The following is an 11,125-nucleotide window of genomic DNA, read 5'->3' on the forward strand; positions in this document are numbered from 1 at the left end:
TACACATCTTTCTCTTTCCATTTTAAATCTGATTTTGCCATATAAAATAAACTAGTAATCAAAAAATTCTGAACAAAAGGGAAAGTATTTCTGATGAAAAGGAAACTGCACTGGATACATTTTTTAAACAATGCATGACCAGCTCTTTTGCTTATCAGACTGGAAATAAACAGCAGCAACAAACAAGCAGGAATCCAGAAACCACATTCAGAAAAGCTGAGCACAACACAGTGTTAACAGCTTCATATTTATTTTGAGCCACAGATTTTCAGTTTTCAGATGTAGTCTGTGCTACACAGAGATATCAAGGTGATCTCCTTCACCATCTCACTAGGATATATTTCTGAAGGGAGGTTTAAAAATGCTTGCAACAGCTCATCTGGAGCTACCTGTTATTTATGAGCATTCACTCTTTGTTATCATATGCGGAACGATTGGGAACAAAAAATAAATCCTAAAGCTAGTAGCTTTTCAGTAATGCTCTGACAACTACCCTGTGATAAGTGGGGAACTGGAGCATACTGCATCACAAGTCTAACAAAGTCTCCCATCCCAGGTGGTGCATATGTGGAGTATTGCAGAGCTTCCTATCCAAACCCAGGTGGTACGTGTCACCTCTGGCTGAAAGCTCTGGTCTATCCTTTCCCACTGTCATGGTGAGGTCTGCTAGTTTATGGTGAAAGAAGGTGATGCAAATAGACGTTGCTAATGGAGAACTGCCATATAAATTTTCCTTTATTACTGGAGTAGAAAATTAAGGTAAATACATGTGCTTGCAGCATTGTATGTGGAGCACTATGTGAAGCATATGAACACTATAGGCTCGTAGATCTTGAAGGCATGATTTCTTTAATGAATTAGAGACTTTATAGGTGTTCCATTTTCCTGCATTTGCTTCCTGCAGCAGGAAATTTTTTAACTCAGCATTCAGCAATACTGGGCATGAGTGATGTTTCAGCTCTAATGGGCTGGAAATAACATGCTGCTGAATCCGTTTCATGCTAGAGGTTTTGCAAAGGAAAACATTAATATAATAATACACTCTGCTGTTGTCATCAGTTTGTTCTTTCTCATTGAATTGTGTGTGTGCAGTTTGCACTTGTTTATTTTAATTATTTCTGAGTGTTGAAAAGTTTGTCTTTGCTTTTAGAACTAAGGTCAAATATCTTTGTAGAAAACCAATTAGCACTTAGGTGTGTGAAATCTTGCCTCAGTGTTTTTTGCTCTTATGGCACAATAAAGACATGAAGATGTGGAAAAAAATATACTTCCAAGTACTGAATCACATCATTTGGATTTGGATGATTTGGGAGGAAAAAAATGGAGCCACTGTGGAGCTCTTCTGAGTTGAATACAAAAATTAATATTACATCTGGTCTTTCTTGTAGCTGTTATTCTCAAAATAATAGTAACATTTTTTGCTGCCATGGTGATTTTCTTCTTGTATCGTCTTTATGAATGCTAAATAATTAATTGCTGTTGCAACCAGATGATATTAATATCCTCTTCCTTCTGTCACTGGGCAAACTGAGGCCCCACTGCTGTTCTCACCCTTCTCATCTTCTGTTTTGGCCCCTCTGTGTTACCTCAAATTTTTTGCTAAAATCACCCTTTTTTAAAGACCAAGGTGTTGTGAGATCGGTATAGATTATGTTCTTTGTTATTAGCCTGAAGAGTATTTTTTATTTCCCAGAACTTTCTAATGCACCATTTGACAGACATCACCCCTTGCCATACTACTGAAAAGCCCAGCAGTGTGTAAAGCCTAATTCCCTGCTCAGAAGCACAGAGGTAAAAGTAAAAATCAGTTTGAGGATAGAGCTGAGACAACTTTGTTTACTTTTGTTGCCTCTGCATCAGAAGTACTGGCAAATGGGAGAAAAGCGAGGATCAGTAGAAGGGTTTAAAGAGCTCAGGTGACTTGTACAAGTAATAACATAAAGGAAAAGAAAGCATAAACACATTTTCAAGGTTTTCTGATTAAAAGAGGCTGCTTATTTTAGATGCATGATGCAGTGACCACTAGATTAGTGTTCTTGAGATATTGCTCTTAGCTACTCCATCTGAACTCAGGTGACCTCAGCCAGGAAATAACCAACTACATCTTGCTCACTGACAGCACAAAAAGTCACGTGTTTTATCCACAGCAGCTCAGTAGACATCAGTCAGAGTTAGGGTCATATCGTATGTTTCAAAGTTGGGCCAACTTCCTTTTCCTGACTTGTCAGAAATAAATATTTTAGAAATCCATGTAAATGGAATACAAGTTGATTCACAGAGCAGGATGTAGTTATCTAGAATGCAGAAACACAAAGAAGCTGTAACAATTTTTACAAAGGATATAATTCAGTTTAAGGTTACTGTTTTTCCAAAGAAAACCCCACAGTACGAATAGATAGAGCTGCTTTTCAAGGCTGGAACCAAAACACAATGTTTACTTTCAAACATAGTTTCCAATCCTGTATGATACAAATTACCCAGGGCACTGCCATCTCTTTTGTCCTTGTATTATCATTCCAGGTAGGAAATTGCCAAGTAGGACACTTGTGTGGATTACATAATTTTGTCCCACTCATAAATAGGACAAACACAGGAGTCCCTTTTACAGCCCTGTTCATGATGACTTTTGCTGTCTGCGTTGTTGTGGCTGGGGAAATTCTTGCTTTCATTATTCACCAGGACTTCATAACTTTTCCTCCCAAGCCTTTGTATTTCTTCTCTGTACTTTATGAAGCTCCACACATTTCCACAAGATAATATTTGAATGAAATCTCTACAAACAAAAGAACATGCTTTATTATGAAAAAACAGCTTTCTTCCAGGAGCCTCACTGGATGCATTGCATTGCCTTGCTGTTTTGCATTTCTTGCAAAAAGAGATTTAATCTCTGAAGCAAATGTCAAACCTGTATAAAATGTCAGTTCACAGCAGGGTTCACCTGATTCTGAGCTTCACCTTTTGCTTTACTTGCTCAGGTGCCTCTGCAGCACGGCTGTGCCCTACTGTGGGGCAACTTGGGCAGGGAGTTAGAGAATGCCCATGACCTGTGCCTGGCTGCAGAATCTCCTGCAGAGTCCCAGCAGGGAGGGCAGCCTGTCCTCCAACCCAATGCATGTGCTGTGTCCACAAGGGGAAAACGATTTATGAGAGGCACAGAATTTTTGCTTCCGAATACAAAATGCAGCTTGCATTGAGTAAATAGTTTCTCTTTGCAGGGATATGTAGTCGATGAAAAAGCAGCCATGCAAGCCCGATGGGAAGAGGCATCTAAAGAAACAATCAAGAAAACAACCAAGCCATGCCCTAACTGCCATATTCCAGTGGAGAAAAATGGTAAATTTGTCAAATAACTGGTACTTAACTGTCATGTAAAATTAATGTTACAACGTATATATGAACGAGCATGCACACATATGCATGCTATCATGACAAGAGAGGAAGGGCACAAACCTCTGCCATTTTATCTAAGTTATTTTGAAACCAGTAAATGTAAAATGCTTAGCTCTGAAACCACTGACTGAGCCTCACAAAACACTTAGGTATGTGATAGACAAGGAAAATGGTACACTGGGTGTAGCATTAATATGACTTAATGCCCAGTAAGCTGTATAGTTATTGGAATGGAAAGAAATACACATTTACAGGACAAAACTCATCTCACATTGAAACAAAGAATGAGTCCGATGAAGTACCGAAGATGGAATATAGGAGAGTTAGATCTTATCTAGATGTCTAGACAGCATACAGCTGAATTTAAATGAAATGAATCTCAACCCATTGAAATGCCTGCAGTGGAAGATCGAGTCTGAGGAAGAAATGTGAGTCCTGACAAACTGTGCACTGATTAGTGCCTTCCATGTAGGATGAAAAGTAATCTGTTTGGACTGGATTGGATTCCTCCTTTAACCAGCACTGGACTGATTAAAGGAGGAAATAGGAAAAGCAAATAGGCTACGCTTTGTAGAATGTGCTGTTCCAAGACTTGATTGTATTAAGGTGAATTAATCAAAATATCTTAAAATGTTTGTGTAAATATTATATGAATGTTAAGGATAGAGACTGCCTCCCCATTTTGTGGCATCAGTTATACTAATGGGACTTTGAAAATGCTAAATGAGACACTGCAAACTGTGCAAACTGTAGGGAGAAAACATTTGGAGCAGTGCTACTATGGAAATATTACTGAAAAAGAAATAGGACAAAATCCTGAAATATGGCATATGAGGAAAGAAAAAAAAGGTAGCTGGCAGATGGAAAGTGGGAGATTTGAAGCATAAGGAGCAGAAGGAATGAAAGCATGAATTCAAGAGTGAGAAGGGGAGATAAGATTTGGCAAAGTGTAGAGAACTTTCTTTTGCTGCCTAGAGCAGCAAAAGAAAAATGGAGGAGTAGTTCAGAAAAGTTATTTACAGGCTTATAAAATGAGCTGGAAAGCCAGAAAGTTGAACTGGGTTACAAATAGGCAGTATTTGTGACTGTTCATACTTACAGTATAAGAATACACAAAGAAAAATCTTATGATTAGGCTGGAATCAGTGCTAGAATCTTCACTTTCTCCTACACTGTAACTTCATCGTTAATTTATAGGTAGTTGTTGTAACACATTGTGGGGTAAATAACTCCCAAGGATGGTACTCTGCAAAGAAATAGTATAGATAACAGAATATTTTGAGTAGTTCTATATAGATAGGATACAAATAATACAAAAGAGAAGATGGTTCATCTTCAGGATGACAAGGCTCACAGGGGAGTCCACATGGGAGGGATCTCCAAGAAGAGATCCTTCCCTGGTGGTGGTCAGCCCTTAAATGAGGTTTGGGAGAGGTGGAGCCAGGCTCCACCCCTTCCACTCACACAGGTATATCACCTTCACCTGTGCCCCCATGGCTGACTCGGTGCTCACCTCAGGTGATCAATCAGTGGTTCAGGCCGTGATTCAGCAGTTCCCATACACACATCATAAATAGAATATCCCTATTTGACACTATGATATAATTTATATAATTCCAGCTAGGGAAATTGCTTATAAAAATCACTGATGTGTCAAGAAATAAATAAAGGCCATTATATTTTTTTCCTGGAAGAAAATAATTACTCAAAATAGATTGTAAGCAGGAACAGACCTTTCCTTGCTTATGGACAGACCCATGTCAAAACAGTGCCTCATATTACAAAATGACAAAGACACAGTAGCAAGCTAGAAATATTTCAGTGTACTGGAACCAGTCGGTAATGCTGCCATTCAGAAGAACCTCAGCAGGCTGGGAAGTGTGCTGAGTGGAACCCCATGAAGTTCAACAAAGGTAAATGCAAAGGTCCTGAGCCTGGGGAGAAGTAACCCTACACACCAGTACAAGCTGGAGACCAACTGGTTGGAAAGCTTTACAGAAAAGGACCTGAGTGGCCTGGTGTACAAGATGAGTTTGAGCCAGTAGTGCCCTTGCAGCAAAGGAAGTCAGCTGTATCCTGGGCTGCATGAGGAGGAGCGTCACCATCAAATCATGGGAGGTGATCCTTCTACTGATGAGACATGTCTGGAGTACTAGGTTCAGTTCTGAACTCCCCAATAAACATGTGGATGTAGCAGAGCAAGGCAAGTGAAAGGGCTATATAGGTGAGTAAATCCAAGGAAGGAGCATGTCATGAGAAGCTGTGAGAGCTGGGTTTATTTATCCTGGAGAAAAGAAGGCTGAGGGGGATCTTACTAGTGTGCATAAATACCTGATGGAGATGGTAGAAAACACAGTTGGGCTCTTCTCAGTAGTGTGGATGAAAGGATAAGAGGCAATGAGCCCAGATCCAAATGCAGTAGCGAAATGTATTTGAAAACACTTTTCACCATGAGGGTGGTTGAAGACTGGGACAGGCTGCCCAGACTGGTTGTAGAGTCTCCATTCTAAGAAACGTCTGACTAGACATGAGCCTGAGGTTTAGCTGAACCTTCCATGAGCAGAAGAAGGTTGAGCTGGATCATCTCCCGAGGTCTCTTCCCACCCCAGTGATCTGTGAATTAAGGTGTGAAGGTTGAAAGGTGCAGTGCATGTTGTCTTCTCTGATAATGGGTACTGCATGTTCTGGCTTCCAGACTGACATTTGTATACTGCTGGCAGCCCATTGTTTCCCATGTAACAATACCATGGATTTATACTAATGATGTGTTTCACTGAGTCAGAAGATAAAAAGGCTTATAACAAAACACATTTGTTAATTGCATTCTATTGAAATATATACCAATTTTAAATAATTGATTTTCAAAAGGGAACAGTATCTCAGCAGCATTTTCTTTAGTTGTATTCCCCAAAAAGTTGTAGTCACGCACAAATTACAGGTTTTCAAACCACCACTTACAAACCAAACTTGTGCCTGCTTGTTAGTGAAAACTTTTAACAAAAATGATTAATATCCTTGAGAAGTCAAACTGACAAGACTTCCTGGGAGCTGCAGTGGTCTGCCTGCTTCTCCAAAAGCACAGGAAGCCAGGAGGTCCTCAGTGGGCCTGGCTGCTGTGAGGCTGTGGTTTCATTGACAGTCTAGAACTGGTTGGGACAGGTATACAAGTGTTCTGTGAAATCGTGCTTGCAGAAAGTGTTCTGGGGAGGATCATAATGCAGAACAGCTTATTCTCACCTGTAGTCAGGTGGCCTTCAGGCCATGATGAAAAATCCAGTACAATGAACTGGGATAACCTGCTGCCAGAATGGATACTGCCCAGCTGCTTTGACTGCCTGAGTGGCTCTAAAATTCCCTGAGCTCTTGCTTCTTCCCTGTGCCTTCCCACCTCTATGGTCCCATGAATTAGGGCACAAAGCATGAAAAGTGCAGTGCCTCATTTCCTCTCTGGTAAAGGGTACTGCACGTTCCAGCTTCTGGACTGACTGAAAGGAACACTTTGCATTTCCCTGAGTACAGCTGGTGTCAAGAGGCTGGTGATTGTGTGCTGAAATCTGCCAGCAGTCCTCCTTTGGGAGGAGCACACTGACTCCACACACAGGAATAATTCTGCTTTCTCTCCTCAGAAGTTTCTGTGGCCATTGTTTGGTTTTTTTTTCAAGTGACAGTGACAATGCTGTATTTCTTTATGCCCATAACTTCTCTACAAGACCCTGTGTTTCTACAGGCATTGTAGAATCTTTCTAAATGCCAGTAACTTTTCTGTAGTGTCAACATTTTACGGGCTGGTTCAGCCTAGTTCTGTGATGATTGGGGCGGGGGACCCATGGACACATGATCCAGGGAAGGGGAAGGGGGAAAGGGAAAGAGAAAAAGGAGACAGTGGCAACGATCTGAGGAGGAAAGCTGATTTACTAAATAAGATATAAAAATGCAAAAACACAATATAATACAATATAATTGGAATTGAGGCTAGTAAATCAAATAAAATGAGCAAGAGAGAGTGTCCGATAAACTGAAGGCCTTACGCTAACGCTGAAGGCGGACGGCAGCGAGCACCCACTGCTGAGTCCATCCCAAAGGAAAGAGAGTGAGTGTCCTGTGACCACAGACAGTTTTTATCTTTCCCTCTGAGCAGAAAAACATAAAAATACAAAGCAATGCAAAGTACTCTGGGGAACACAGTTCTCTTCTGAGAGAAATGTACCCAGAGCTTTTGATGCTCCATGGAGCTGGAGCATTAACTCTTTAACTCTGAATGCACTACATGATGTTATGATGTGGAATGCCAATAATGAAAATCATAAAACCATGACACTGTAGAGCCAACATGAAAGAGCAAGGCACTGTCCCACAGCTCTGTTGTCAGTCTGAGTGAGTTTAAATACACATTGATGTCTCTCAGAGGACTGCTGTTCTCACAGGGCTGTGGGCCACACTGCTTTAGGCACCCTGCATTCCGACTGCTGATCTCAACGTCTGCACAGCAGAGATCTTGATTGATGGATCTCAGCAGGTAGAACACATGCTTGACACAACTCTAGTTCCTGAACCAGGATTGAGATGCATTTCATCCAGATTCCTCTCTTAATATGAATTGTAAGAGAGGAATATGAATTGTAAGACAAATGTGTCTGAACTTTAAGTAAAAAGTATTGTGAAGGTTGGCCATCAGTACACTTACATTTAAATAAGATAAAAACATCCGTTGAACTGCATCTCTTACATAAATACAAAATCTTTGGTGTGTTGAATATACCTTGCCATCACAGCTTGTTTTCTCCCTCTGTCAAATGAAGCAGATTGGCCTATTTTAACAAATCAGTTCTGGTGTCTGTTGTTTTTACCCTCTGGAGTGGCATTTATAGGAAAGGTTGTGTAAGGGTAGCAGGTCGTACAGTAGGAAACACACTCCTTGAACATCCTATCACCATCTGGAGTCAAACTGAGATGACATGTCAGTACTTCTTATTGCATGGTTTTCATTCTGTTTGAATTATACAAGAGATTTCTTTGTGTGGTAAGCAACATAATTTCCATCTGAAGTACATTTTTGTAATAACCTTTGACAATGTAAATGTTTTACATATCACAAACTAAACATATCATCAAGGCTGTGAGCAGAGAGATTAAAGCTGCTCTCACAGTATGGGCAAGTAAGAAACCCAACACAAAGGAAACATTGATGTGATTCAAAAGGCTGCTTCAGATACTAAGAAGGTCTAGTCAACTTACGTTACTAATCCATTTTTATCTAATAAGCAGTCAGTCATCAAAATCTGTCTCCTAATTTATTCTTTGCAAATCCCTCCAACATTGAATCCAAATTAAAAAAAAATAATAATTTAGTTCAACTTCTGGCTCGTTTCTACTAGCATAGACTACAGTGGAGGAGACACCTCGATGAGTTTTTAGAGCCTGCCATTGCTGTTCCCTTGCACAGTCTCTCCAAATGTCAGCAGTTCCTACTTCTGTAGTCCCTCAAATGATATCAGGATGTTGCAACCCAATAGGAAGGGAATATGAGATTTAGAAAGCTGAGGAGAAGCAGTCTTCAGGTTTGTATTTCTCTTTTACTAAATACTTACTTGGTTAGTAATTGAATGCCATCAAAAGTTATTTTGATTAATATCTGTAAGTGCTTACCAAGTACTGAACCCATTCTTCTGCTGTTTTGCAGGTGGCTGCATGCACATGAAATGTCCTCGACCTCAGTGCAGGTTTGAGTGGTGCTGGAACTGTGGCCTGGAGTGGAACAGAACCTGCATGGGCAATCACTGGTTTGACTGATAGCACAGTGGCCCAGGGGCTAGCTGGCACTGTTGCTACAGCTGGCTTTCATCAGGGTCAAATTCTGAACTCCCTGCTTAAACAAAACTCCCAGTGGTTTCAAGAATGGGGAATTTAGAAGTTAGTTCAGTTCGTTGTTTTTTTCTTGCTTGCTTAGGAAATAATACTAAACTCACACTGAATGTACACCAAATGTTTTAGATGCACTAAGCAAAAAGAGAAACTGTTTTAATGGACAGATTTACTCAATGTGGCACAAAGGGGAATAAATCTCACCTTTCTGAGTAACTGCAATCAGCACAGAGAGCAGTCAGGTTTACTATGAGGGACTCGATTGATTATGTGATTTCTAATCAGAAATCCCTAACTCCTGCAGGAGGGCAGCACATGCTTGTGTGTATGAGGGGCTATGGAGAAGAGTCCCTGCACCAACTCCTTTGCTCAGTCAGCACAGTTTTTGATTTTAAGACTGTATTTCTTAACAGCTTAATAGCTTTTTAGCAGATGGAAGACACTGGCTGTTCAGTGTTTACTCAGGGTACCTTCCAAACAGGTTTTCTGTAAGGTTCTTGCTTTCAAACCAAATTCTCATAGAAACAGCCAGCTTTATGCCAGATTTGTGCTTGCATAGCACATGGCATGAAGTCTGCCTCTGTAGTCATCACAGACTATGTTACCTCTGATAGATTGGTTGAGCAGTTTCAGCTGTAACCACGAGTGTTGGAGTGGTGATTGGATATGACTAAGTGTTGCACAAGCTAGACTTATAGGGTTTCATTTTTTTGTGCTTACAGCAATGCTTTGGATGTAGCAAAGAGAAGCAGGAGGAGCCTTCTCGGGGGTTTCCTTCATCATCAATCTAAATTGAATCAGAATATGGTTATACTTCTGAAAATGTATTCACAGCTCAAACAACAAGGAACTTCTTTCATTTTACAATTTTTAAACAATAAGTAAAGCTTTATAGCATTTCCATGTTCTGACCAATCGTTCTGTTTCATGTCCTTTACATTGCTATGCTAATCTAAAATGAAATGGGTACTGTTCATCTCAGCATGTCAGGTAAGGACCTCTACAATCCAGCTTGAGGAAATGATACAGTAAATAAAGTTGTCAAAATTGTCTTCATTTCTTATGTATTTATTTTCATACAAGGTGAGTACAACGATGTTGAGTGTAATGGATAATACATTTCCTTGATGGAGTAAACTCAGCTGATTCCCAGCTGAGAGACTAGCCCTTTGATTAAAGCATACTCTTAGGAGAAAATTAATTCTGAACTTCATGTATCAAGTCTGAATTAACAGCTTGCATGGTATGACCATAGACTTCTGAAAAGATGGGTATGCCTTGTATCAGTCAGTGCAGAGCAAAAATCTCAAGGCACAAAGAAATCCCAGACTCTGCAAGAAGGCCCAACTGTTAAAAGCAGTGGAGTACTCATCTGTCTCAGCTGGAAATCATCTTAAAACTCTGAGGGAAAAAAAAAAAGGATTAAAGGGTGAGGTACCAAAAATGAAAGTGAACTGAAAGAATGAAGAAAATGCTGTGAGAGGGAGAAAAAAAGTGGCAAAGAGAGCACAACAGCCACCTGGTAAAAGCCATTTTCCTTTTTAGCACTAGTGAACTAAAATGTATGCAGACATAGTCTCATTAGAGCACAGGAGTGCAACAGAATGATGTGATTTAGTTCATTTAAGTGCCGTATCTTAATGAGGATATTTTGCTGTTCTGATTATTTCATTATTTGATTTCTTTCACTAGGTCTATTTAATCATTTTATGGCTTTTTTTACCAGCAGGCTTGGGAAAAATCTCCATGAATAATTTTACTTTTATACTAAGTTGCATGGGAGAAGTCTGGGTCTCTTTCTCATTTTTGCTTAGTGCCTTTCTTACAGAGGTAGAAAAACTTGTCTACTGTAAGACAATTTCACTGAGTTAGA

At 40.0% G+C, this 11,125-nt stretch overlaps 1 protein-coding gene across 1 annotated transcript in view; it reads left to right on the plus strand.

Moving 5' to 3' along the window:
• PRKN (parkin RBR E3 ubiquitin protein ligase) overlaps positions 1-10,903 on the plus strand; it is a 654,450-nt gene extending 643,547 nt beyond the window's left edge. The window contains exons 11-12 of the mRNA XM_065731250.1: positions 3,216-3,333; positions 9,071-10,903. Coding sequence (XP_065587322.1) covers positions 3,216-3,333; positions 9,071-9,180 — 228 coding nt within the window. The 3' untranslated portion in view covers positions 9,181-10,903. The remainder of the gene's footprint in view (positions 1-3,215; positions 3,334-9,070) is intronic.
• Positions 10,904-11,125: the final 222 nt, after the last annotated feature.

The sequence above is a fragment of the Cyrtonyx montezumae genome, unplaced genomic scaffold (assembly GCF_038088225.1).
Source record: "Cyrtonyx montezumae isolate F1298 unplaced genomic scaffold, pur_monq_1.0 scaffold_0, whole genome shotgun sequence".
NCBI lineage: Eukaryota > Metazoa > Chordata > Aves > Galliformes > Odontophoridae > Cyrtonyx > Cyrtonyx montezumae.